The sequence below is a fragment of the Leuciscus leuciscus genome (genome assembly GCF_965113295.1).
Source record: "Leuciscus leuciscus genome assembly, chromosome: 17".
Lineage (NCBI taxonomy): Eukaryota > Metazoa > Chordata > Actinopteri > Cypriniformes > Leuciscidae > Leuciscus > Leuciscus leuciscus.
Genome location: NC_138741.1, coordinates 33,156,094 through 33,180,145, shown reverse-complemented (window position 1 = coordinate 33,180,145; position 24,052 = coordinate 33,156,094). Strand labels below are relative to the sequence as shown.

The following is a 24,052-nucleotide window of genomic DNA, read 5'->3' as shown; positions in this document are numbered from 1 at the left end:
TGGGCCGGTTTCTGTCTCTTTTGTTCTGTAGCAACTCCGAAGTCTTTTGCATTTTACAACGGGTGAATCTCCAGTTGTCACTGGTGATTGTCGTTTGAACCTTTCTGGATCCGCCATCAAATTGATGAGTTTAATTATATCAAGTGCTGTGAGAAAAAGCTATAAATCTCCACATCCAACATCCTCACACTCATAGCCGACTAGCCGAGACTCTTCTTTATGTGGACAGATGTGACGTAATGACGCAAAGACATGCTCGAATTTCCCGTGGAAATCCACCAGTACCACTGGAGTTAAAAACAGTATTACAAGCAGAGAGTTTTGAACACTGGCGGGTGATGTACTTGCTCAAAAATCTATTCTGGATCATTTTTAACCCAAAAAAGTTACGGACTGCAGCTTTAAATGGCCTTTTTTCATTAATATATTATCTTCAATGTTTTTCAATTACACTTTGAAGATCTGAAGTACACATTCACTATAGAGTTAAGTGCACTTCTTTTTCACAAGCGCATGAGCCCGTCTCTGCTGGCACTTTGTCATTCTCTATAAATGTCCATCCATGTGTGTACAAAAGTGGTCTCAATCACGGCGAGCTTCCCTTTGACGTCTCTTTTTTTGCACTCCGTCTGCCCTCATTTATCCTCTTTTGATCCTGCCGTCATTTACGCTTTCCTTCTGATCTCCCTCTTTTGTCTCCCTCGTTTTCTGCGGGAGAAATGTGCTGACCTCAGCTCTGGCTCTTGGCATCTGTGCTGTCTGTCTGTCTAGTGTAGGAGCAGCTGACGGTCATAAATGACATTTATTGAGATCATCGCCATCTCTGCATTGCAAAATGTAATGCGGGGAGCTTTTGAAATGAATGGCGTGCTTTGGGGTCAACGCTCACCTGCTAAAGCCATAGCCCAGATAGATCAAAAGCAGGGAAATATGTAATCTAATGCGTTTTGTCTAGAGCTGGGGCTTAAATGCGACCACAGAAGAGTGTGGTTACAAAACTCTTCAGACATGACGTAACGGAGAGAAAAGCCACGCAAATCCCTCCACTTCTGTTCTCATAAAAATGCTGATTGTTAAAGACATTATGCTTTTAACTCATTAAACAAGTTGCCAAAACAGAGCAGGCTATAGTCATCAAAGATGGAATTATTTTAGAATAGCCAAGATAGTGTAAAATTATTTGTTTCTAGTTCTTAAGGCGAGTGAAAACAGTGTTTTTTTCAGGCATCTGTCAATTTAGAAATTTGGGGCTTTTTGGCTTTTCATAAAGTGTTTTTTCAGACTAGTGAAAAAAGAAGAAAAAAAAACCTTTTAACTGTATCTTTTAGGGCACTTTGTCTATTTGCGTCTGTAGATTTCAATTACAGTCTATATCTTTAAAGGCCGTTTTCTCAAAATGAGTTTTTCCTCCTACATTGAGCCAAAAATCGCCACTTCATACACCAAACGTTAGTTTTATTCTTGACGTTTTTTACAAAGCGGTTTGTTCATATATAATCTTTCTGATTTTATACAACATTTTATTCCTAAAAAAAATTGCAAAAATGTATTTATTTTTAGCTGTTGACAGTATTTTCTGATTTGTGGAGTGATATATAGAGATGTCCAAAATCCCTTCTGTAAAAACCTTTGACTCAAATATATCAACAATAACAAAAAATGAAACAAGATTTTTGAACCATGGCTCTATCCAATGTTCAGATTTTTGTTCTAGAAATGTATGCAAATGAGTGCATATTTAATTAGATAACGATTAATTTGCATATTCAAATACAACATTTCAGAAAACTTGTAATACAAAAAATGTTTGCAATTATTAATGTAATCAATCAACTGGTGAAGTAGATATCTATTTTTTTTTTTTGGTGTCTCGCCTTACATGAGAAGTTAAACTTATTAATAGTTTATTTAAACACTAACTACTAGAGCTCCAGAAGAACTTTAAATCATATCAAACAAGTTTCTCTTTATACCAAATTTTTCAAAACATTCAGGACTCATCCTTTACCGAAGAAGAACTGGGTTTTGATGTCAGAAATCCCAGTTCGTGACTTTCGTTTTAATGCACGAGTAATACAACTGCAAAAAAAAAAGAACAAAAATGTATTTGCCCTGATCCATTTAGGGCAACTTTTAGAACAACATGATGGCAAAAATCAAGCCAAATAACAACTTCCTCCTGGACACGTGCTATATGACCCTGACATATTTTACAGATTTACATTCCCACAGCCAATAGAAGCACCAAATAATGCAGGGAAGAAAGAAAGAAAGAAAGAAAGAAAGAAAGAAAGAAAGAAAGAAAGAAAGAAAGAAAGAAAGAAAGAAAGAAAGAAAGAAAGAAAGAAAGAAAGAAAGAAAGAAAGAAAGAAAGAAAGTCTGTGAAGAAAGATGTGTGATGATGTCACCAGCCGAGGTCTGAACAACCTTCAGCCAGTAAGAAGCAGTTTGTGCTTGTTTCCTAAACAACACTATCCTGATTCATTCCAATGCCAGCTCCCATCGGATTATATTATCTCTATACCGGCAGCATGTGATAATGCAGAAAATTATTATTATTGTTCATAGATTGTTTTTAACATTGTTACAAAAGATTTCTGTTTCAAATAAATACTGTTTTTTATTTCACAAGAATCCTTAAAAAGGTTATCAACTTTTCCACAAAAATATCAAGCAGCACAACTGTTTTCAACATTGATAATACTCAATAAATGTTTTTTTGAGCATCAAATCATCATATTAGAATGATTTCTGAAGGATGTGACACTGAAGACTGGAGTAATGATGCTGAAAATTCAGCTTTGATCACAGGAAAAAAAAATACATTTCACAATATGATAATATTTCACAATATCACTGTTTTTTCGATCAAATAAATGCAGAAGTTGTAAGCATGAGAGACTTTTTTCATCTGAGCAGCCCCAAACTTTCGAACGGTAGTATACGTGTGTTATTTATTGTTTTGCTGGAGGGTACTAATAAATGCATTCATATCACTGAGATCTGTTAGGCAATATTACGCCATACAAGCTGTGTGTGCGCATTCTTGCACGCCTGTTACGCAAACGTGTGACGCTGATGAGAGTTTCCTCTTGAGAAAGTTTGTCATTTCATGAGTAATACACGTGTATATGGATTCTGTGTTTGTTGTTAAAACTAAAACTATTTAAAGCATTTCTGTGAATTGAAATACAGATTTGCCATGGCAGTTTATGTAACTAAAATGATTAACTGGAAACAAATAAAAAAATGAAACTAACCTAAACTGAAATTAAAATCAATAAAACATAAATAGCCATATTGGGAAAAAGAAAAAAATCACAAAAGCTCATAACAAAATTACAAACAATTAAACAAAAATTACCATGAAAACAAAAAATATAAAAATAAAAGTTAATTCTAAATAATAATATTACATATTATTAAAAATAAAATAACATTGGTTGTAAGTCTAGAGTAATTTCACACTCACAAGTTGCGTCCCAATTCAGAGGCTGCTCCCTTCGAAGGGTGTGGATGTCAAAGGTCACGCGTCAAAAGCGAACGTTGTTAAATGGGACGGAGCCTTCAGAGGATTCTTGTCAACTAGTGACTGTTACAGCTGCCTTTAATGAGCCTTTTCTCATATTCAACTGTCTGAAGAAAAAAAAAATATATATGTTCACAACTAAAAATGTTCACCACGGACCATTTATGTACATAATAAAGATTATAAACTATATAAAACTGCATCCTCAGTTAGATATGTCAACATTTTAACTTTTAACTTGAAGCTTTAAAGTATTCGCAGCTATACACTCTCCCATCTGCGGGAAACATGAAACTGAACTCAAAGAAACCGTCTGATATCAAGTTCCCTGTAATTTTCCGAGTCGTTTTATGTGCTTGGCTGAATTAGTGACCTGTGGCTGTTTTTATTTGTCATATAAAGAAATGGCCTTTTACAATGCACACTTTTAAGTTGCTTCTGTTTGGTTAATTTTAATATATGAGTAGCAATGAAATGATTAAAAACTGTATTTGCATGTCACCATATTGCAATCAGGTCATTTATAAGCATATTTTCGTCTTGATAAAGGAAATATTCCGGCTCTTTAATGTGGTTACTAACGGTTGTCTGCAGACTCTGGATGTTTGGTTTAAAAATAGCAAGACGACGAGAGAATTTAGTTCAGATTCAGGTGAAATGCTGTTACGGAAGGGGAAGTTCAAAGTCCTGATTGCTTAGTGTAATGCATTAGGTTCAGTGAAGTCAGCGTATTATACCTGCTTGCCTGTATGTTTAATATACAACTTGCAGTGTTTGTTCCTTATGCATGTGTCTTGGGACTCCATGTTCTCTTCTCTTTAATTCTCTTTAAAAATCAAGCAAGTAGTAATGTTTTTTAGATAAACATTCAACTAAAATATTCCAAAACATATGTTCCAGATAACTTTGAACAGACGTTATATTAAAGTTACTGGAAGAAAGTTTGTTCATAACAATATGAACAATATTAATAACGAGAGAACCTTGCCAAAACTTTAAATCTGAGAACGTTATTGTCACACTCGTGTTTAGGAAGGAAGACGAAGACAGACGGCTCAAGATCAAAACACTCAAAGGGTGCTTCTCAATTCTTTTATGTGCATCCTCGTTTCCTTTCCTTGCTTCCTTTCCTCGCGTCTCAGCCCTACTCCCTGGCCCTGTCCCAAATGGCACACTTCATATGCACTTTCGGTCTGGTGGACTTACAATGGCTGCCACGTGCACATGTCCGTTAAGTCTGTGAGACGTAGGGTGTCCCATTTGTCATTTTAAGCCTCAGAAGGGTGCTCGCGAGCGCCCCCTTTGCGGTCGATATGCACCCTTGATGCGCACTTTTGCCGAGCCCGCACTGATGCGGGCTCCACAGTCACTTCCCGACAGTCAAAGCGGCATTACGTCATGAAAGTGCGGACTCGTAGGAAGACCACGTGTGCTAAGGGTGCCATTTGGGACAGGGCCCCTGTAGGATGCGAGGGAAGGCTGCAAGGAAAGAAAATGAGGACGGAAGAATCGAAGGAAAGCTTTCTTATACATTGGAATACTTGATCACTCAAGCGTCATTTCATAACGTCATAAGCTGCGTTCAAAGGATCTGCCCTTGAAGTTTTGGTTATTTAAGAAATTCATAATAAATAATACTAAAGCAAGATACCCTGTTGAAATGTGTGAGATGTGTGGTTTATATAAACTGCAAAGGTAAAGTAAAAATTAAAATGATTGTGACCGAAGTGAAGGGGGAGGAGAATTTATACGTGCGTCACGTTTAGTCAATAAAACTCTTCCACATAGGATACACCTGTGCATCCTCGCTCATGACTCCTCAGGAAGCCTCCTCACTCCTCAATCCTCGATCCTCGACTCCTCGCGGTGCAATTAGAGAATTGAGATGTCCTTCAAGATGGCTGAGCTCGATCGGTTTCCGGGTCATAGGATGAAGGAGCGAGGAGACGAGAAGGGATATTGAGAAACACCAGAAGTTTAATAACCTAACGGCAAATCCACACAATAGAGTGGTGTCAGAGGAGCAGCTGAGGGGTCGAATGGAACTAGTGAAGGTGGGGCCGAGGAAGAGGAGGCGGGTAGAAGGTGAATGGTCGTGGACCGTCGGGGATGGGTTGACACTTATCTAGCTTGTGCATCGTGGCAGACTTGTCTGCAGTAGGCTCTGGCATTCGTTCTGTGCAGTGTGTGGGCAGTGGCTGGGCTCTGGGTCCAGAGTGGGGCTGGTGATGTTGTCCTCAGCTCGGCAGATGGTAAATACCAATCCGTTGTTCACTCACTCCACAAATGCTGTGAAATCCTCTCAGGGACTGTTCACTGGAAGGCGTGCTTTGGACCAGATAGTTCATTAGGCATGCCAAATCTAAAAATATGTACAGTATATGTAACAGAGAGTGAACAACAACTCCCCGTCCACCATCGGCCCGGCCCTTGAGCCCGCAACAGCGTGTACTGCCCCACCCACAACCTCACCATGTTGGATGTTATTGCTACGGCCTCCAGAACATTTCTTGGATTATGGGATGTGTTTGTGGACATAATGTTTTTTTCAATCCCTGCTGGTTCCCTCCCAGCCTCCCTCTCCCGCCTCCTCTAACAGCCAGTTCCTCAGCCCCAACTCTGCTGGTTCCCTTCAGCCCCTCTGCATCTCCTACACTATCCGGTGAGGATCTGCCTCAGTTCCTCAGGCCACCAGCACCACCTAGTACAGATGATCCCCTGGCTCCGCCTGCAGCCTATGAATCCAACACTCAACCACAGCCTGTCAACGCATCGTCTCCGCCTCGGCTCCACCGGAAACCTTCAGCCTTACGACTCCACCGGGCTCAGTTTCTCGTCCCACAGGCTCCGCCTTAAACAGATGTCATCCTGCCTCCACCTTCGGTTCCGTCTGGCTCCGCCTTCGTCCTCTATCCCACAGTCTTCACCTCGGTCTTCAGGTTCCCATGTTCCACCTCGGATGCTTGTCGCCGGAGCTCCACCTCAACCTGGATCTCCATCTCCATCGGCCTTCCCCAGGGTGGCGCCTTTCAAGTCTCCACCATGGCTCCATATGCCTTCGACTCCACCCTGAGGCCTCGTCATGGTTGGTCTCTGGACCAACATCTGGCTCCTCCTGCTCCGTGCTCCCCCCACACTCCACTCCCCCTTGGACTTTTGTGTTGGACTTTTTATGTTGGACCTTTGATGTACTCTACATGGCGCGAGGTGGTGCCTTGCTGGAGGGGCAGCTTCTGTTGGAGTTATGTTATGTTTCATTGTGTTTTTTCCCTGTTTCCCTGTGACCCAATTTCCCAGTGTGTCTGATTAGTCATTTAGTTCACCAGGTGTCCTTCAATTATCTCATTAGTTCCCTTGTTTAGTTCTGATATAAGTACTGTTTTGTTTTGTTCAGTTATTTGTCCTGTCTCGTCTGTAAAGTGGATGTGTTCCCCATGTTTATACCCCATCTCCTGTGGCCCCATCCTCATACTTACAGTTTTATTTTTAAATTGCTTACAATTTCTGAAACTATGGCTCAATTTCTCAAAACTCTACACACAAAACATGCACACAACATGCAAAACGTCACACATCTCTTGCAAAAGCAACACTTTATTCAAAACTATTTTAACCCTAGTAGTAACTACACACAAACATAAAATGATTAGCCACATACACACCCAACTACACAGGGATGTGAAAAATGTAAAACACTAGTATCTTGTGTCTTTTGCTTGTTCAGTGTGCAATGGAGTGTACAGGGGCCAGTTGCATAAAAATGGAGATGCTTGAAAAAGCATTCAGTTGCGTTCTAGACACTGGGACATATTTTTTCCACATACGATTCAGATCAGAAAGAAGATCGAAAGCACTTGTTAGAGGCACAAAACATATTTTAGCGTTAGGTAAGTGCCTATTACCAACACAATCCAATCTGAAGTTAATTAATACATCGTTCAACCAGACATAACTGTTTTATATATATAAATATAGGTTGTTTGCGCACATGATATCAGGGAGCAACATAATACACACATGACGACAGGAGGTTCATGGTGATGTGCAAATTTTACTTAAAGAGTTACTCCTCCCACTTCTGCTAGTTTAACTGAAATATCTTATCCCGTGCGAATTGGCCATTACTATTACAGTTGTCCTGTGGTAAAATTACACTACTCCATCTACCCTTGTAAAGTTAATCCCGTAGTGCTTAAAAGATAAAACTGATGACTAACTTGTAAGACTAGTCTTAGCAGTTTATTCAACCAGCCCCAGGCGTTTGTCAGCAGTCACACGTACACTGTAAAAAATGTCTAACCTCTCCAAGTCAAAATTTTCTAGTGACTGGTCACATCTAAATTTTTAAATTGGCCCAAATGCAATTCTTGTTGCAATAGTCTGTTAACATTGGTTCAATGAGAAATAATACGTCAGACTAATTGAAAAATTTTGATGTTATCAGTCACTAGAAATTTTGGACTTGGGGATGTAATTTTTTTTTACAGTGTATATGTGCACGAATACACAGTACATAGTCCATATGCACAATTTAATTGTACAGTTATTGAACTGAACTGAATCAACATTGAACTGACTTGAGCTGAATAATGACACTATTGACTTGCTAAAGCTGCTTTACAGCAGAATTTGAATATTTTATTATTGTGAAGCGGCTTTGAAACAGTCTGTATTGTATAAAGCGCTGAAGAAATAAAGGTGACTTGACTTGCATGCATATTCAGTGTATATTTACACTATCAACAGAAATCCAATAGGGTAAAAATAATTTATTTATTTGAGTGTTTTGAGTTCTAAGTGATCAATTTATGTGTAAGTATTTTCATACATGATCATTGGCTGTAGGTAATTTGAAACGACTGTGCCATTTGAATGGCACTGTTTTCCAAATGAAGCACGAGAGCTGATAGTTTTGAGTGATGTCTAATGTATAGAGAACTGGGTTTAGCGTTTTGCAAAAAGTTTGTTTTACAATTGCAAACAGAGTGTAAAGCAGATAATGTGCTTGCAGTTTTGCATACTTTGTCTGAAGATTAGGTACATGAGTAAGCCTGTCTGCCCTGCTGCTGGTTTGTGTCTGTAAGTTCCATATAGCTTTCTGTTTTGAATCTCTATTTACTATCATTCCTTGTTTTGTTTTATTGGCTAAATTTAACTTACTCATCAACATATATTAGATATTGTCTAATATTGTCTATCACATTAATCTGACATCGCTAGCTTTTATCTAAATCGTTATCGCTAGCACAACACTCTAGTAATTTCACTAGCCTGTTAACCTGCCATCCGTGCTTGCCGTCTTTTTTTCTCTTACTCGCTCGCGCCTTTTACAAGTCTATCAAACAACTGTGGTGAGTAGGATCAGTCAACAAACACTGTGAGTAATGTCTTGTCCTGTTATTGTCACTTGCACCTCGTGTCACATGTATAGTATAGTATAGCATTCTCTGTCAGCAATGAGGGATTTATATGTGAAAAATGCAGGGAGATAGTCAGGCTGACGGAGAAGATTTCAGAACTAGAGACACGCATCCAAACTTTAATCGAGGATAGTAAGAGTGCAAGGGCTTTAGATACTGCTTTGGATGCGACTAGCTAAGTGAACTCTGTACATTGTTTGGTTCCGGCTGTAGAGCCCGTGCAGCAGTGCGACTGGGGTGACCGTGAGACGCTGTAGTCACGGGACAAAACACTACTCTTCCGTTCCGATTACCATAACAACTAGATTCTCCCCACTCAGTGAAACACCCACTGTGAATCCTGTTGAATGTGCCCTAGTTATTGGCGATTCTATTACACGGAACGTGAAAATAGAGACACCAGCCACCATAGTCACATGTTTGCCGGGAGCCAGAGCGCCTAACATCAAAGCAAATTTAAAAGTGCTGGCTAATGCTAATCGTAAATTCTCTAAGATTATTATTCACTTACTTCAAAATTTTTAATGATATGATTACAGATTATAACCTAGATGTGCTGTGTTTGACACAAACCTGGCTAAAACCAGACAATTACATTTAAATGAGTCCACCCCACAAGATTACTGTTATAAACATGAGCCTCGTCTGAAAGGCAAAGGGGGAGATGTTGCTGTAATTTATAACAATATCTTCAGAATTACTGAGAAGTCTTGTTTTAAATATAATTCTTTTGAAGTGTTGGTGCTTAATGTATCTATCTATCTATCTAGTGTAAATGATAAATCACGTTTGAGATTTGTGCTGGCTACTGTACACAGGCCACCAGGACACCATACAGACTTTATCAAAGAATTTGCTGATTTTCTGTCAGAGTGAGTACTGGCTGCAGATAAAGTCCTAATTGGGATTGGCCTTTAAAGACATTCTGAACTCTATTGGAGTTAGTGTCTAGTATCTGTAAAACCGCATTTTTCCATCTTAAACATATATCTAAATTATGTCATATGCTCTCAATGACAAACGCAGAACAATTAGTCCATGCGTTCATGACATCAAGGCTAGATTATTGTAATGCTCTACTGGGTGGTTGCCCTGCACGCTTAAACAAACTACAGCTGGTCCAAAACACAGCAGCTCGAGTTCTTACCAGAACCAGGAAGTATGACCATATTAGCCCAGTTCTGTCAACACTGCACTGGCTCCCTATTAAACATCGTATACATTTTTTTATATTGCTGATTACTTACAAAGCACTAAATGGTTTAGCTCCGCAGTACTTGAGCGAGCTCTTAACACATTATAGTCCTTCACGTCTATTGCGATCTCAAAATTCCGGCCAGTTGATAATACCTAGAATATCAAAATCGACTGCTGGCGGTAGATCCTTTTCCTATTTAGCACCAAAACTTTGGAACGGTCTTCCTAACATTGTCCGGGAAGCAGACACACTCTGTCAGTTCAAAGCTAGACTAAAAACACATCTCTTTGACCTAGCATACACATAACACATTATAGACTTCTATAATTCAATGTTAAACTGCATAGATTAGGTCAGCCGGAACCGGCAACACTTCCCATAAATCCTGATGTACTCGTTGCATCATAAGAAGAATGGCGTCTACGCTAATATTAGTCTCTCTGTTTATCCCGAGGTTTACCGCAGTCCACCGGATCCAGGCTGTGTCCAGATCTGATGATGGACCTGCGCCTGGACACGACGACAACACAGTCCTGAAGTGTCAACCAGTCCCTCCCCTGTGAAGGCCTCCTTCCCTTCCCTTTACCTCTGTACAAATAAATATATATTTTTTTGTTTTCTGTTTAGTGTTTTCTGTTAGAACGGTGTCGTGTTAGCGGCCCCTAAGTTAATAACTAATGATCTTTGCAACAGAAGTGAATCAATCAATCAAAACTAACTTTAGCTGGACTGTAAAGCCAAAAAAATCTCTGTTACTATAATTTCCTATTATCACTGTAAAGCTGCTTTGAAACAATCTATATTGTTAAAAGCGCTATATAAATGGTGACATGAGTGAATGGTTTTATTGTATTTTATTTTAGCTTTATTTGAATGAACAGATTGGTTTTAGTTTTAGTAAACGATAATAACCCTTCTCCTGGATCAGCTGTGTTCAGAGTGTGTGTGTGTATGCGTGCGCATGCGTGTGTGTGTGAGTGTGACTTGTGTTTGTGACACACATAAAGTGTCTTAATGCTCTTAGGTCTGTTTCCATCACAGATGCTGGCCCTGAAATAGTCACCTGGTCAGTCCTGGTAAATACAGCAGGCTTACATGTGACATAGAAACCTCCTTCCTCTAATCACTGTCAATATACATTATACACTTTCAGAGAAAATGTACAAAAATAGTACCTTTAGGGGCAGAAAAGATAATCTGTTTCCTTCTAATGCTGTGAAATAAACATTTAGGAATAAAGCAGCATTTCCACCTCATGTGATCAAGAGAACAAAATATTGACTTCCAGGGAACTTGGTGCAATATATCAATAATAAGATAAAAAGTCACTGCAACCTGTGCCTTTTTTTTACGTAACAAATAAAGGAAATGATGCAATAACAAATTACTTATATCAAATCGCTCAGGCATTTCAGAATGACTAAAACAACATTTGAGATTCAATCATTTGATCTGCTAAGTCACGCAAGTTTTTTGTTGTACAACCAAGAATTTATTTGGTAAATGCATAAATCGTAATTTATGCACATCTTCTTATCATATTAAAAATATCCTCAACTGAGCGCATGCATTTTATATGCACATTTTAAGCAATGTTTTAAATGCGATATCCCAAAACTTGCATAATGTGGATGGAAACATCTCTGTACCTTTCAGCAGTGTCTTACTACTGCAATTGTTTTGTTTTTTGTCCTGAGCTCTCTTGGGATGTTTCTATCTGTGATTATTTTGATAAGTGAAACAAAAACTCAATTATTTACCTAGCATGTTCTCAGTGTTTATGTCAAGTGTTTGGGTTTGATCAAATAAGTCACACCCTTCAAACTGCTTTGACTCATAACTATCCGTGTTGCTAGAAATCGAGGTTGTGAGGCTGTTAGTTCAAGACTGTGTATACTGTACACAGAACAGCCCGTGTGTTGTGTATATCATATTTATGCAACTATGATGTTGTGCACGTGCCATTTTGTCTCTCTCCAAATCAACACACAGCTGTAAACATCAGTATATTTCCATAATTATCAACTGCACATACAGTAAATCCAATATGAATCCTTAAAATGTCCACTAAGGCCATGTAGCTACATAGAGAGGAAAAGAAAGAGAGAAATCTCCTTCTTCTCTCCATGATGTCTCTGTATTAACTTCCAGGGAAAATGCATGACTGACTGATTAGGAAAACTGATTTAGATCTCAGCATCTTGATAAGGGTGGAAAATGTTGCCACATGAAAAGTGTTGCCTGGAGCCTTATGGGAGGGGGAAAAACTTACATAGGAACCTTCTTACGTATTAAATATTATTGCGTTCACGAGAAAGTGATGTGGTTTGTGGTGTTCGAGGACAGTAATAAACAATGACCTCATGTTCTAGTTGACCTCTAATGGTTCTGTGTGGATTCTGGAAACACACTGACTGGCGGCAAGACGATGAATTACAAAAGGTCTGGGCTCATTTGCATCTGGAAAACGTATTCCTGACCACAGCAATGTGGGAGCAGGGCAAAAGCCACAGCGAGGATGTGAAATACAGAGGCTTATGGCTTTTTCCAGTAGTGATGATTTTTGAAGCATTTGTGAATACATTTAAGCACAATTCTGTATGAATTTGCAAAATAATAAGTGTATTTTTTTTATTATTATTAATTGATTGATTGGAGGTGACTGCCAGTAATTCAGGACAGTGTTTGCAACAATAATATATCAATAATCAAAAGTTTTTTGACAACATGGTAATAACTGCAGTGATATGCTGGATAACTCCGTTGGTTTGAAGACAACTGAAAGACCGATTCAAAGATAACAGCAGTCTGATATCCGGCTGTTAAGATAAAATCATTCAACGTGATGGCAACTGATATGACAACTGCATACAGGGGCCTATATGGGGAATACAGTATGAAATACTGTGCTTGTAAGGCAGTCAAATCTATGTTAAGATGCTCCTGAGCCTCAATGGATCTAATTTTCTTCTTAAGTATTGTGTATTTCAAAAAGAAGAAGGAAAAAGTTGTTTGTGCAGTGCCCAGGTGCACAGGATATGGCCATGATTAGTCTACTCCTTTGATTATGGGGAGTTTTAGGATTGATATATTTAGTGTCCACTGCTAATTTCTAACATCTGGCAGGATGACAACAAAGTCTGCAGAACAAAGATAAAAGACGGAAGGGGGCGTTTGTGCAAAAGGTGAGGAAACATCCATTTTGGCATCTTCAGCAAGGTCTTGCAGCATGTGGACAGAAAGCTGCGGTCATGAAAGCGAGGTTTAACTGGAACCAGATTAGTCTGGTTATGAGAAAGGAACAAAGTTACAAAGGCACAGAAACTCTCCTCCACATGACATCATCATCCGCACTGGCCCGATCTAAATAAAAGTGTTACAAATGAAATGCAAATGTAGCTGTATATAACTGTTTTCCCCTAATATATCTTCCTCCTCTCCCTTCCCTCCTTTCACTTCCAAACACTGGGGTGCAATAAACCTGTCTCACGCACTGGAAGTAAAACACCCTTCCTCAGCCAACACACATACACTGTACTCCATATACTGATTTTTTTTATGTTGACATCTATACAGTATGTGTATTTATGTGTATGTATATGTGTATGTGTGTGTGTGTGTGTGTGTGTGTGTGTGTGTGTGTGTGTGTGTGTGTGTGTGTGTGTGTGTGTGTGTGTGTGTGTGTGTGTGTGTGTGTGTGTGTGTGTGTGTACGTATGTATGTATGTATGTATAGCTATATACTGTGTATATTATGTCTATATATCATATGGATAAGTATCTCTACATATATTGTCATATTTTTTGTATCTATACTATATATTGTTGTTACAGCACTATGATGTTTTTTTGCACAAAAACTATTGTTTATTTTACCACACTGTCTTAAATGTACACTTTTTCTATTTTGCCAATCCTTGTGAGCTGCTAAACGTTGTTTTAGCTTACATTTTAAACGTTTAGTTGTTTTAAAATGTTGTCTTACGTTGTTTTAATGACACATATAGACCAATAAAGACCTATTCTATTCTATTCTATTCTATTCTATTCTATTCTGTTCTATTCTATATTTGCATTTATATTTACAGTTAACAGAGGGATTTATCCAAAAGGACTCAAGCCAAATAGTTCAAAAAAGAGAATATATATATATATATATATATATATATATATATATATATATATATATATATATATTAGTAGGCTATTATTTTAACATTTTGAATTAGCTTTTACCTTTATATTGCCAGTTTTAGTGTGTGCTTTTGTTTGTCTTTAATCCAATATTTCATATTTATAACACTTTGTATTTTACTTTCATCTTCATATCAATTAGCTACAGAAAATCTGTAGTAGGGCCTAGTTATACTTTTTTATCAATAAAAACACTGATATGCATAGATCAATCTTATTTTATAATTCAAACTTTTATCTGCTCATGGAGAGAATACTAAAATGTAAGTGTGTGTATATTCAAACTTCCCAACAACTATAAACTTTTCCATTTAGCAACAACAGTTCAGAAGGGAGTTTGTGTTTAGTAAACCATAAAACCTTTTTTTTTATTTTTTTTTAGCAGCTGTATTTTTAGCACGTTGTTCGTTTTAGGGGATTCTGTATCATTAACAGGTTTTAGTATCATATTTATGAATTTATTTACCAAATGAGTAAGTCTCTTTGTTTGATAGGGAAGCGGAAAGTATGTCACTTCTAGTTCTTTATTCAGATCCTCCATTATCACTCGCTCGCGCTTCAAGCCGCTAACAAGACCAAACCGGTTCGCTCCTTCGGAGGAAGCCGGTTTCAGCTAGTGCGTCACCTTGGAAACCACGTCACTATATATAGGGCTGAGAGCGAGCGCCGGCTTTTACTCCGACAGTTCGCCAGTTGATCATCACCATAGCCGTTTGTGCGCGAGGAGAACAACGTTATTAATTTTCAACTTTCTGATCTAATGGGAACACTCTTTGTAAATGCGTTTTAAGGTGAGTTATATTAAATTATTGAGTGAAATTTAGCATAATTATATCCGTTATGTTAGGATACACTTTCAGTATGGAACAGTCTAACCACAAATTATGAAACTAGCCGCTAGTTACATCGCTAACAGTGTTTTTCTGACTTTAAAAGATCGTGGCTTGTGTAGTTGTGGCGTATGTTATGACATAATGGCCTTCTGTGGTGTGTGTGTGAGACTGTGAGTCAACGTGGCCGGTGTGTGTATCACGCTTTTTCTTGCGTAATTTTAACTTCGGCGTTATAACTAATATCTTTATAGTCGGAACCAGCTGTGTTGACAAGCGCGAAGTAACTTACTTGTATATCTTGATTATTTGGTAAACGCTAACGGTTATACTCAAGATCAATGAATGAAGTCAGTCAGGAGTCTCACACGCTGCAAAGCCTGACTAGCCTGAATGACGGCATTCTATTGGCTGAGCTGAAATCGGAAGCCGGCTGGAGTTGATCAGTGATTGGCTGACTGGAATGCCTGTTATAGTTTGTGCAAACAGAGCGTTTCCTTATTGGGTAACTGGTGTAGTCGCGCTCTTCAAAGGGGAGGGACTAAATTCACTGCCTTTGCGTAAATGTGTCTTGTCCAAAAATGTGTGCGGGTTCCACAATTTCCCAATCTTACACGATATGATCTGTCTGTTACGATACACGACCAATTTCGTGTTGTAACTTTAATACATGCAATGAAAGTTTCACACGCAATGTGACTTACCAGAAACGTCGTATATTGGGCTGTTTTTATCACATTCTCTTTAGGCTTTAATAGACTCATTTTTCTTGTCATTTTAATCCTTTCAGAATTCTTGCTTGAGAGAAGTACACACTGGCCCTGGCCTTGAGGCTTATCTGAAAGGATTCAACTTCACTGGTGAACCTCCCTGGCTGTCTGACGTCTGTTAGCATATTATAATTCCATCTCTTCCATTCATCTGGTAAGCCATTATAAGTGACACAAAAAAAGGAAATTAATGTGGGAATTAATAGGATCTGGTGATTTAATAAGATATGAAATCCTGTTAATGGGTTAATATGAGTTGCTGAGAGATGAAAAACTTGCAATTCTGAGAAAAGTCTGCCTTTTTTTTTCCTCATAAATGGACTTTATAACTCGCAATTGTGTTTATATCTAACAATTCTGAGAAAAAGGTCAGAATTGCGAGATGTAAACTTGCAATTGTGAGATAAAAAGTCGCAATTACCCTTTAATTTTTTATTATGTGGCAGAAACAAGCTTCCCTAACATCCTGCCGTTATGTGTTTATAAAGATTTCAGAACATTTTTAAATGTTACATTTGAAGTGTGAACATCCTAAAAGCTTTAAAATAAAAAGTCATATATGAGATGCTTTCCTTAAACTTTGTTTATTTAGTAACTAAATCCATTTAACAAAAACGTTTCTCGAAATAAATTTAAATATTAATAAAATGAATGCTAATTGCCAAGGAAACATTCTGCGTTTTCATTTAGTTTATCCTGCTGTGCTAGAATAACTAAAACAGAAATAAATTTTTTTTTAAAAGTATAAGTAAATGACACCATAAAACTACTGAGACTTTAAAATTAAAACAACAGTGGGAAATGTACAAAATAAAAACTATTGATAACTCTAATGGTATCTCATTGATATTAAAATACTAGAGATTAGTGGAGACTGTAACTGCACAGTAGCTGTGATAGTCGTCCTGTATATATATATAGTCACTGGAGCAAAGATAAGGTCTTGTTTGAGGACACTGTGGCTGTTGAATTCAAGGAAAGACTATCTGTCAGAGTAAAGGCTGTTATCTTAGAGGTCACCTTTTATAACACGCCTTTTCTTTCCTTTTGCAGTTAATTCTTGAACAAACACGATGACCACACTGACTGGATCAGACTTTGACTTCACCTTCCTGGAGGAGGGGTTCTGTGCACGGGATATCGTGGAACAGAAGATCAACGAGTCGTCCTTATCGGTGAGTTAACCCTTTCTTTTATACCTGCATTCCTACCTCTCCGCTTAAGGCAAGGAATGGTGTTTTTCGTCATTTTTTTAGGTTTGGGGCATTTTTTAACATGAATGTTGTCTTTCCACTTGTCTGAATAATATATAATATATATCTTTTGCCTGATTTTATACAACATTTTATTTATTTATTTATTTTTATTTTTTTGGTTGTTGACACTGTAGTCTGATTTATGGAGTGATAAACTTTAATGTCAACAAAATAAAACAAGAATTTTGAATCTGGCTTTATCTAATGTTCCAATTTCTGTTCTGGAAATGTATGCATACAAGTATATTTTTAATTAGGTAATGCTCATTTGTGTATTTTAACATAATATTTCAGAAATCTTGTAATAGAGAGAATGTTTGCAATTCTTAATGTAATCAGTCAGCTGGGAAGTATTCACCTTCACCTGTGGTGTCTTGCTTTAATTGCTGTAAAAATTTATAAATGTTAATATAAAAGTATGCCTCCTTTTGTTTATGCAAAAGGTTGTGATGAAATGTGACACGGTCACGTTTTCATGAGATTCGTGCACTACAATTAATCTTAATATACTTCCATTTGTTCCTAAATGGGGCTGCATATACAGTCAAGAGTTCTGATCACATCTCTTCTCTTCCTTTAGGATGACAAAGATGCCTTCTACGTGGCTGACCTGGGTGACGTCCTGAAGAAGCACCTCCGTTGGTTGCGCGTTTTACCCAGAATCACTCCGTTCTACGCAGTGAAGTGCAACGACAGCAGGGCTGTTGTCACGACACTGGCGTCTCTGGGAGCGGGATTCGACTGTGCGAGCAAGGTATGTGGAAGATTCTTCATTCATTCAAGTCCCTTAAATCGCAAACGTGACTTCTCCTTGTGTCTCAATGACCTCAGCTGCAAAAGTTAAGTATGTTTAGCAGCTTTAATCCTGTATTAACCTGACTTTTAATCCTCCTCTCCTCTGCTAGACGGAGATCCAGCTCGTGCAGTCTGTGGGTGTGGACTCCAGCAGGATCATCTATGCTAACCCCTGCAAGCAGGTGTCTCAGATCAAATACGCCTCGGCTCACGGCGTGCAGATGATGACGTTTGACAGCGACGTGGAGCTCATGAAGGTTGCACGATGCCATGATAGTGCCAAGTGAGTAACGTCACCAGAAAACCATTTCTCACTTCACCACAAATAACATTATAACAATACTGCAGTTATATTTGACATTCAATTTACTTCACTATTTTAGTAAATATGTAGAAAAACGTATATAACGTAAATAACAAAAAAAAATTAATAAACAAATCTGTTGAACTTAAGAAATGAACTGTTAAATAAAGATGGTAAAATGATGAAGACTAAGCCTGTGCTCAGGTGTTCTCAATCAAAATGAAAGTCCGACTCATGACACTTAACGGCCAAATAAGAAAGACTTGTGCCTTTTAATGTAAAAAAAAAAAAATCCCAAATATCGGTTGACCACTACAGACGAATAAAAAAAGGAAGATTTTGTGAATTATGACAAGGTTTTCATGACCATTAAACCCGTTCTCTGTGTCTGCAGACTGGTTCTCCGTATCGCCACGGACGACTCCAAGGCCGTGTGCAGGTTAAGTGTGAAGTTTGGTGCCACGTTAAAGAGCAGCCGGCTGTTGCTGGAGAGGGCGAAGGAGCTTGGGCTGGATGTGATCGGAGTCAGTTTCCATGTGGGAAGCGGATGCACTGATTCTGAGACGTACAGGCAGGCTATCTCCGATGCACGCTGTGTTTTTGACATGGGGGTGAGTGGCCTTTTACTGTAGAAATGAAAAAAACACACACTCATTTCTGCGATGGTGTATAGTCAAGTCATCTTCATTTATATAGCGCTTTATATCCTGTATAATTAATCTGAAAAATGCATTGTCCACCAGGCGGAGCTGGGATATAACATGACCCTGCTTGATATTGGCGGAGGCTTTCCAGGCTCAGATGACACCAAACTGAAATTTGAAGAGGTATTATTATGATTATTATTATTATTATTTTTAAATCACCATCTTAACTTTGGGTGATCAAAGACATTTAGATGATAAACGTTTGTTTGTTTGTTTTTTGTGGTTTGCAGATCGCTGCTGTGATTAACCCTGCACTGGATAAATACTTCCCTGCTGACTCCGGTGTGAGGATCATTTCTGAACCTGGCCGCTTTTACGTGGCGTCTGCATACACGCTGGCGGTCAACATCATTGCCAAAAAGGTCATCATGAAGGAGCAATCAGCCTCTGACGGTAAAAGCTAACATCCAAAACCATGTTTGTTTCTAATATTCAGCAATAATATCGATTTATGTGCACTGACACTATCGGATAAGAATATTTTTACTGAAGTGAGATGGGTTATGACACTAATTTGCAGCATAGTCACTGTTATTGAACTATTGAGTCTTCTGTAGAGCTGCTTCTAAAAAAAATTTTATTGTTGAACTTTGCAGTATTGACACTATTATTGACCTGAATTGAATCATCATTGGAGCGCCACATGAATAAATGTGATTACTGACTTGGTTTCAATTTTTCCCCCACTTCAGAAGAAGAGGATGGGACCAATGACCGAACCTTGATGTACTACGTGAATGATGGAGTTTATGGTTCCTTCAACTGCATTCTGTACGACCATGCGCATGTCTTGCCCACTCTGCACAAGGTGTGGAAATTAGTTTTAGGCCAACATATTAGCCTTTTTATTTGATTTTTTTTATGGTTTTTATTCTCTAAAACTAACCCGTAACCCATACTCTCTTGTAGAAACCCAAGCCTGATGAGCGCATGTACCCGTGCAGTATCTGGGGACCCACCTGTGATGGGCTCGACCGCATTGTGGAGCAGTGCAGCCTGCCGGACATGCAGGTGGGCGACTGGCTGCTGTTCGAGAACATGGGTGCCTACACTGTAGCCGCATCCTCCACCTTCAATGGCTTCCAGAAACCCGATATTTATTACATCATGTCCCGAACCGCCTGGTAAGTTGGGTTTGGGGATCCATTTTCATGATGTTAACTGTTCAAGTTCTTTCGTTTGATGTAGTCCAAACACCTTACTAAAATGCTCAGTAGTATCTAAAATAACACTGCATTTCTTAAATATTTAGGTTAAAATTACACAAATAATATTTTTTTATATCTAAAATAATAATACCCCTATCCAAACAAAAAGTATGATTATTGGGTAACGCTTTACAATAAGGTTCATTAGTTAACATGAACTAAGAAAGTTAACGTGGGCTAAGAATGAACAATACTTCTACAGCACTTATTAATCTTAGTTAATATTAATTTGAACATTTACTAATACATTAATAAGATCAAAGGTTGTATCTGTTAACATTAGTTAATGCACTGTGAACTAACATGAACAAACAATGAACAGCTGTATTTTTATTAACCAACATTAACAAAGATGAATAAATACTGTAACAAATGTATTGCTCATTGTTTGTTCATATTAGTTAATACATTAACTAATGAACCTTATCGTAAAGTGTGTTACCGATTAGTGTACTAAAAGAGTGGGTAATGGAAAAGGCTGTTTCTGACTGACTGATGTTTGATTGTAGGCAGTGCATGCAGCAGATCCGTGAGCAGGGGATTCCTCTTCCCGCTGAGGAGCAAAGCACTGGAAACATGCCATCGCACTGCGGGCGCGAGAGCACCCTGGACGTGCCAGCCAAGCCAAGCCCGACTCACGTGCTGTGACGCTGCTAGAGCCAGTTCTCATTCAGACAGCGTTTACCAGGCATTTCACACCACAACACTGTCTTGAGGTCCATTTCCAAATGGTGTGCTTTTAAGTTACAACATAAGTTTAATTAACTATTCTAAATGCAGCTCTTTTGCCTCTTGTTTGTAAAAATTGCAAACCCTCAGACCTGAAGACGCACAATTTTGTCTGACAGTCCTGTGGCTGTTTTTTAATTTAGTTTTTTTCTACTCATTTTTTAAAATATATATCTCTACATATATATACTTGTAATTTGAGGCCAGATACTTGGGTGGAGGATACGAGGGAGGTGTAAATGTGTCTGATATTCTGTGTGTTGGAGGAAGGTCTATTCCTGAACTGATTCCCCCTCTTAAACATCCAAATGGAAGATGCGCTACTCTCCATGGAGGAGCGTTTAGAGTTTATTGGGAGAACATTTCATGAAATGGCTGCTTTTCGATCTCGCCCTCCATAAAGACACGTACAGATTTCCTCATCAGTGACCATTTCTCTTTTTTTACTTGATTATTAACTTAACGTTAAGATTATTGACCTGAAATATGTATTATTGATTGAATTGTATGCCACTGATGCATTTGAAGTGGATATAAAAGAGATGGGATTGCATTTATATTGCTTTCCTATGGAAACTTTTTTTTTTTTTTAAGTTTTGTATTTTTATATAAATAAAGGTAGCTGTAAAAATGTTTGAGTTGTCTTGCTTTTCATTTACATGCCCAGTAGCCTTTCAGTATTGTACATCTGAATACGTGCACAAAGATTCTGGGGTTACAAACACTGAAACAAACCAGGAGTAACTATATATGGAGCACAATGGGAAAAGCTTGTCAAGTAGTGAATAAGCTTCATGGCTGTTCATGATTTCTGATTATTCATGGTGCATTTGTGCAAGAAATGCGGAACTACACTCTTTTCTTTTCTTTTTTTAAGTTGCTTACACACAATTTCTGAAACTGGCTCCATTTCCTGGAAGACCACAACCACATGGCATGCAGACAGCTTGCAAAATGTCACATCTTTTGCAAAAGCAAACACTTTATCTGACTACTTTAACGCTTCAAATAAATGTGTTTTTATAGTAACTACATGCATGCATCAAATGATAAGCCATAAACGTGTCAAACTACACATGTGAAAAATGTAAAACACTACTCTTGTGTCTTGCTTGTGGAGTGCACAGGAGTTTGTCAAAGCACTCACACACACATGTATGTGCACAGATACAGTGCATACAGTCCATATGCACAATTGAATTTTATTGAAATGAACCGAATCAACACTGAGCTGAATAAAGACACTGTATTGGCTTGCTAGAGCTGCTTTACAGCAGAATTTGCATATGTTATTGTGAAGCTGCTTTGAAAAGTGCTGTAGAAATAAAGGTGACTTGACTTGCATGCATATTCAGTATATATTAAAATAAACAGAAATGCAAGGGTGAAACATTTATGTTTCTCAGTACATTGAGTTTTGGCTTCTAAGTAAAAAAATTAGGTATATTTACACTATAAACAGAAATGCAAGGGGGTAAAATAAGTGATTTCTTTCTCAAAATGAGTTTGGATTTCTAAGTGAACGATTTGTGTGTAAGTGTTTTCACACATGAATGCTGTTTGTAGGTCATCAGTAAATGTGTGTCATTTAAATGCCAGTGTTTTCAAATGAAGCACAAGATCTTTTGAGTAATGTGTCCAATGTAGAGAACTTTAGCAATTTTTTTTTTTTTTTTTTTACAATTGCAAACTGTAATGTGATGTACAACAGATAATGTGCTTGCAGTTTTTCAGATTTGGTCTGAAGATAAGATAAAAGAGTGGATGGTTTCTCTGAGTCTGCCTCAAGTTCCGCTTTTAGTGTGTAAGCAACTCTACAGAACTGTAATGACTGTAGCGCCGTCTACTGGTGATGTTTGAGTATTTCCAGAGCCCGTCTACGGAGAGCCTTGGCACTTCCTATTAGCCCCATTTTGTATCGATCTTGGTTGCAGTTCCATTAGAATTCCACTGGGGGTGATCGCGGGCGAGTGCAGACTGAATGAGAGTCTATGGGGCTAGACGGCTAAATGTGTCTCTTTCACCCGATTGCCGTTGAGAAATCTCAGATTTTATTGTAGGTTTTGCAAGTTCAACATGGGTTATAGGTCGAAAGTTGAATGAACGAGTACTTATTTCTTTTCGATTTCTTACAGTTTGAGTTGTTGTTGCCCATAACACGCTAGCATTCTGCTAATGACGTCAGCATTCTGACGTCATTGACATTTTAAAATACTTTTTAAACCAAATAAGTGACTCTAAAAAATCTAACACCCAGCAATGTGTAATTTCTTTGCATCTCCTTTCGAATACAACATTCAAATTACTAGACAAAAAATTATATCCTGAGAAAAGTGGATTTTGAGGGTTTTTTGCCATAGACCTCCATTCATTCTGCACTCGCCTGCGAGCGCCCCCGCATGGACAGAGACGTGTTACTGCAGCCAGTCCAGAAACCAGTCCAGAAACATTCTCTGGTATTTCTTACAGTTAAAGGCAACAGGTTTAGGTTTCCCAGAAAGCAACAGTGGCTGCGTTCGAAACCGCATACTTCCCTACTGTATGGGAAAAGGAGTAGGCGAGCGAAAAAGTACGAATCCAAAAGAGTAGGCGAGAATTACCTGGGTGACGTACTAATTATCGTGAGATTCGGACTTAAGTGCGTTCGAATATGCCTACTTTCCTAGCGCTTTTGCACCCCCTGCTGGTGAGGTCGACTAACAGCAGATGGAGAGTATGCTCGGCAATCTACTGCTTTTCCTGCAGTTCCTGGACGTCAATGTTGAATTTACTGTCGAATTTGAACCACTGAATTTGTGGAAGCGAATTTGCAAAGCGAAATAAAATGGACCGAAAATTGCCTGTTGAATATTATTGGTTGTATTTTTAAACAGTTTGAATATTTTGGAAGTGAAATATGAAAGGTGAATATGGATTATTGAATTTTTAATAATAAAAAGGTGTTTGAAATGTTTTTAATTGAAATATTCACAGCTTAAATATTCAACCATGTTGAATTTCAGCCCATAAAAATGCAAGCCCTAAAAATACAATGCATTAAAATGCAAGCATGGTAATGCCTATGTTTTTTCAAGTAGCCTAGTGCAATTCAACAGGCTTTTTATTTCAAAAAC

The 24,052-nt window shown here is 38.2% G+C and overlaps 1 protein-coding gene across 1 annotated transcript; it reads left to right on the top strand.

The window, feature by feature from the left end:
• Positions 1-14,974: 14,974 nt before the first annotated feature.
• odc1 (ornithine decarboxylase 1) lies at positions 14,975-21,572 on the top strand. The gene is made up of 11 exons (XM_082142785.1): positions 14,975-15,131; positions 15,961-16,094; positions 16,994-17,115; positions 17,777-17,950; positions 18,102-18,274; positions 18,690-18,906; positions 19,039-19,122; positions 19,233-19,395; positions 19,695-19,810; positions 19,912-20,126; positions 20,720-21,572. The coding sequence occupies exons 3-11, from the start codon at positions 17,014-17,016 to the stop codon at positions 20,856-20,858; spliced, it is 1,383 nt and encodes a 460-aa protein (XP_081998911.1). The 5' UTR covers positions 14,975-15,131; positions 15,961-16,094; positions 16,994-17,013; the 3' UTR covers positions 20,859-21,572.
• The last annotated feature ends 2,480 nt before the right edge of the window (positions 21,573-24,052 follow it).

What these genes read in the sequence shown, in the direction of transcription:
- odc1 (XM_082142785.1), top strand. Translation starts at nt 17,014, where the DNA reads ATGACCACACTGACTGGATCAGACTTTGACTTCACCTTCCTGGAGGAG. An exon ending in TCAACGAGTCGTCCTTATCG is followed by an intron (nt 17,116 to 17,776) that starts GTGAGTTAACCC and finishes CTCTTCCTTTAG; the next exon opens with GATGACAAAGATGCCTTCTA. An exon ending in CGATGCCATGATAGTGCCAA is followed by an intron (nt 18,275 to 18,689) that starts GTGAGTAACGTC and finishes CTGTGTCTGCAG; the next exon opens with ACTGGTTCTCCGTATCGCCA.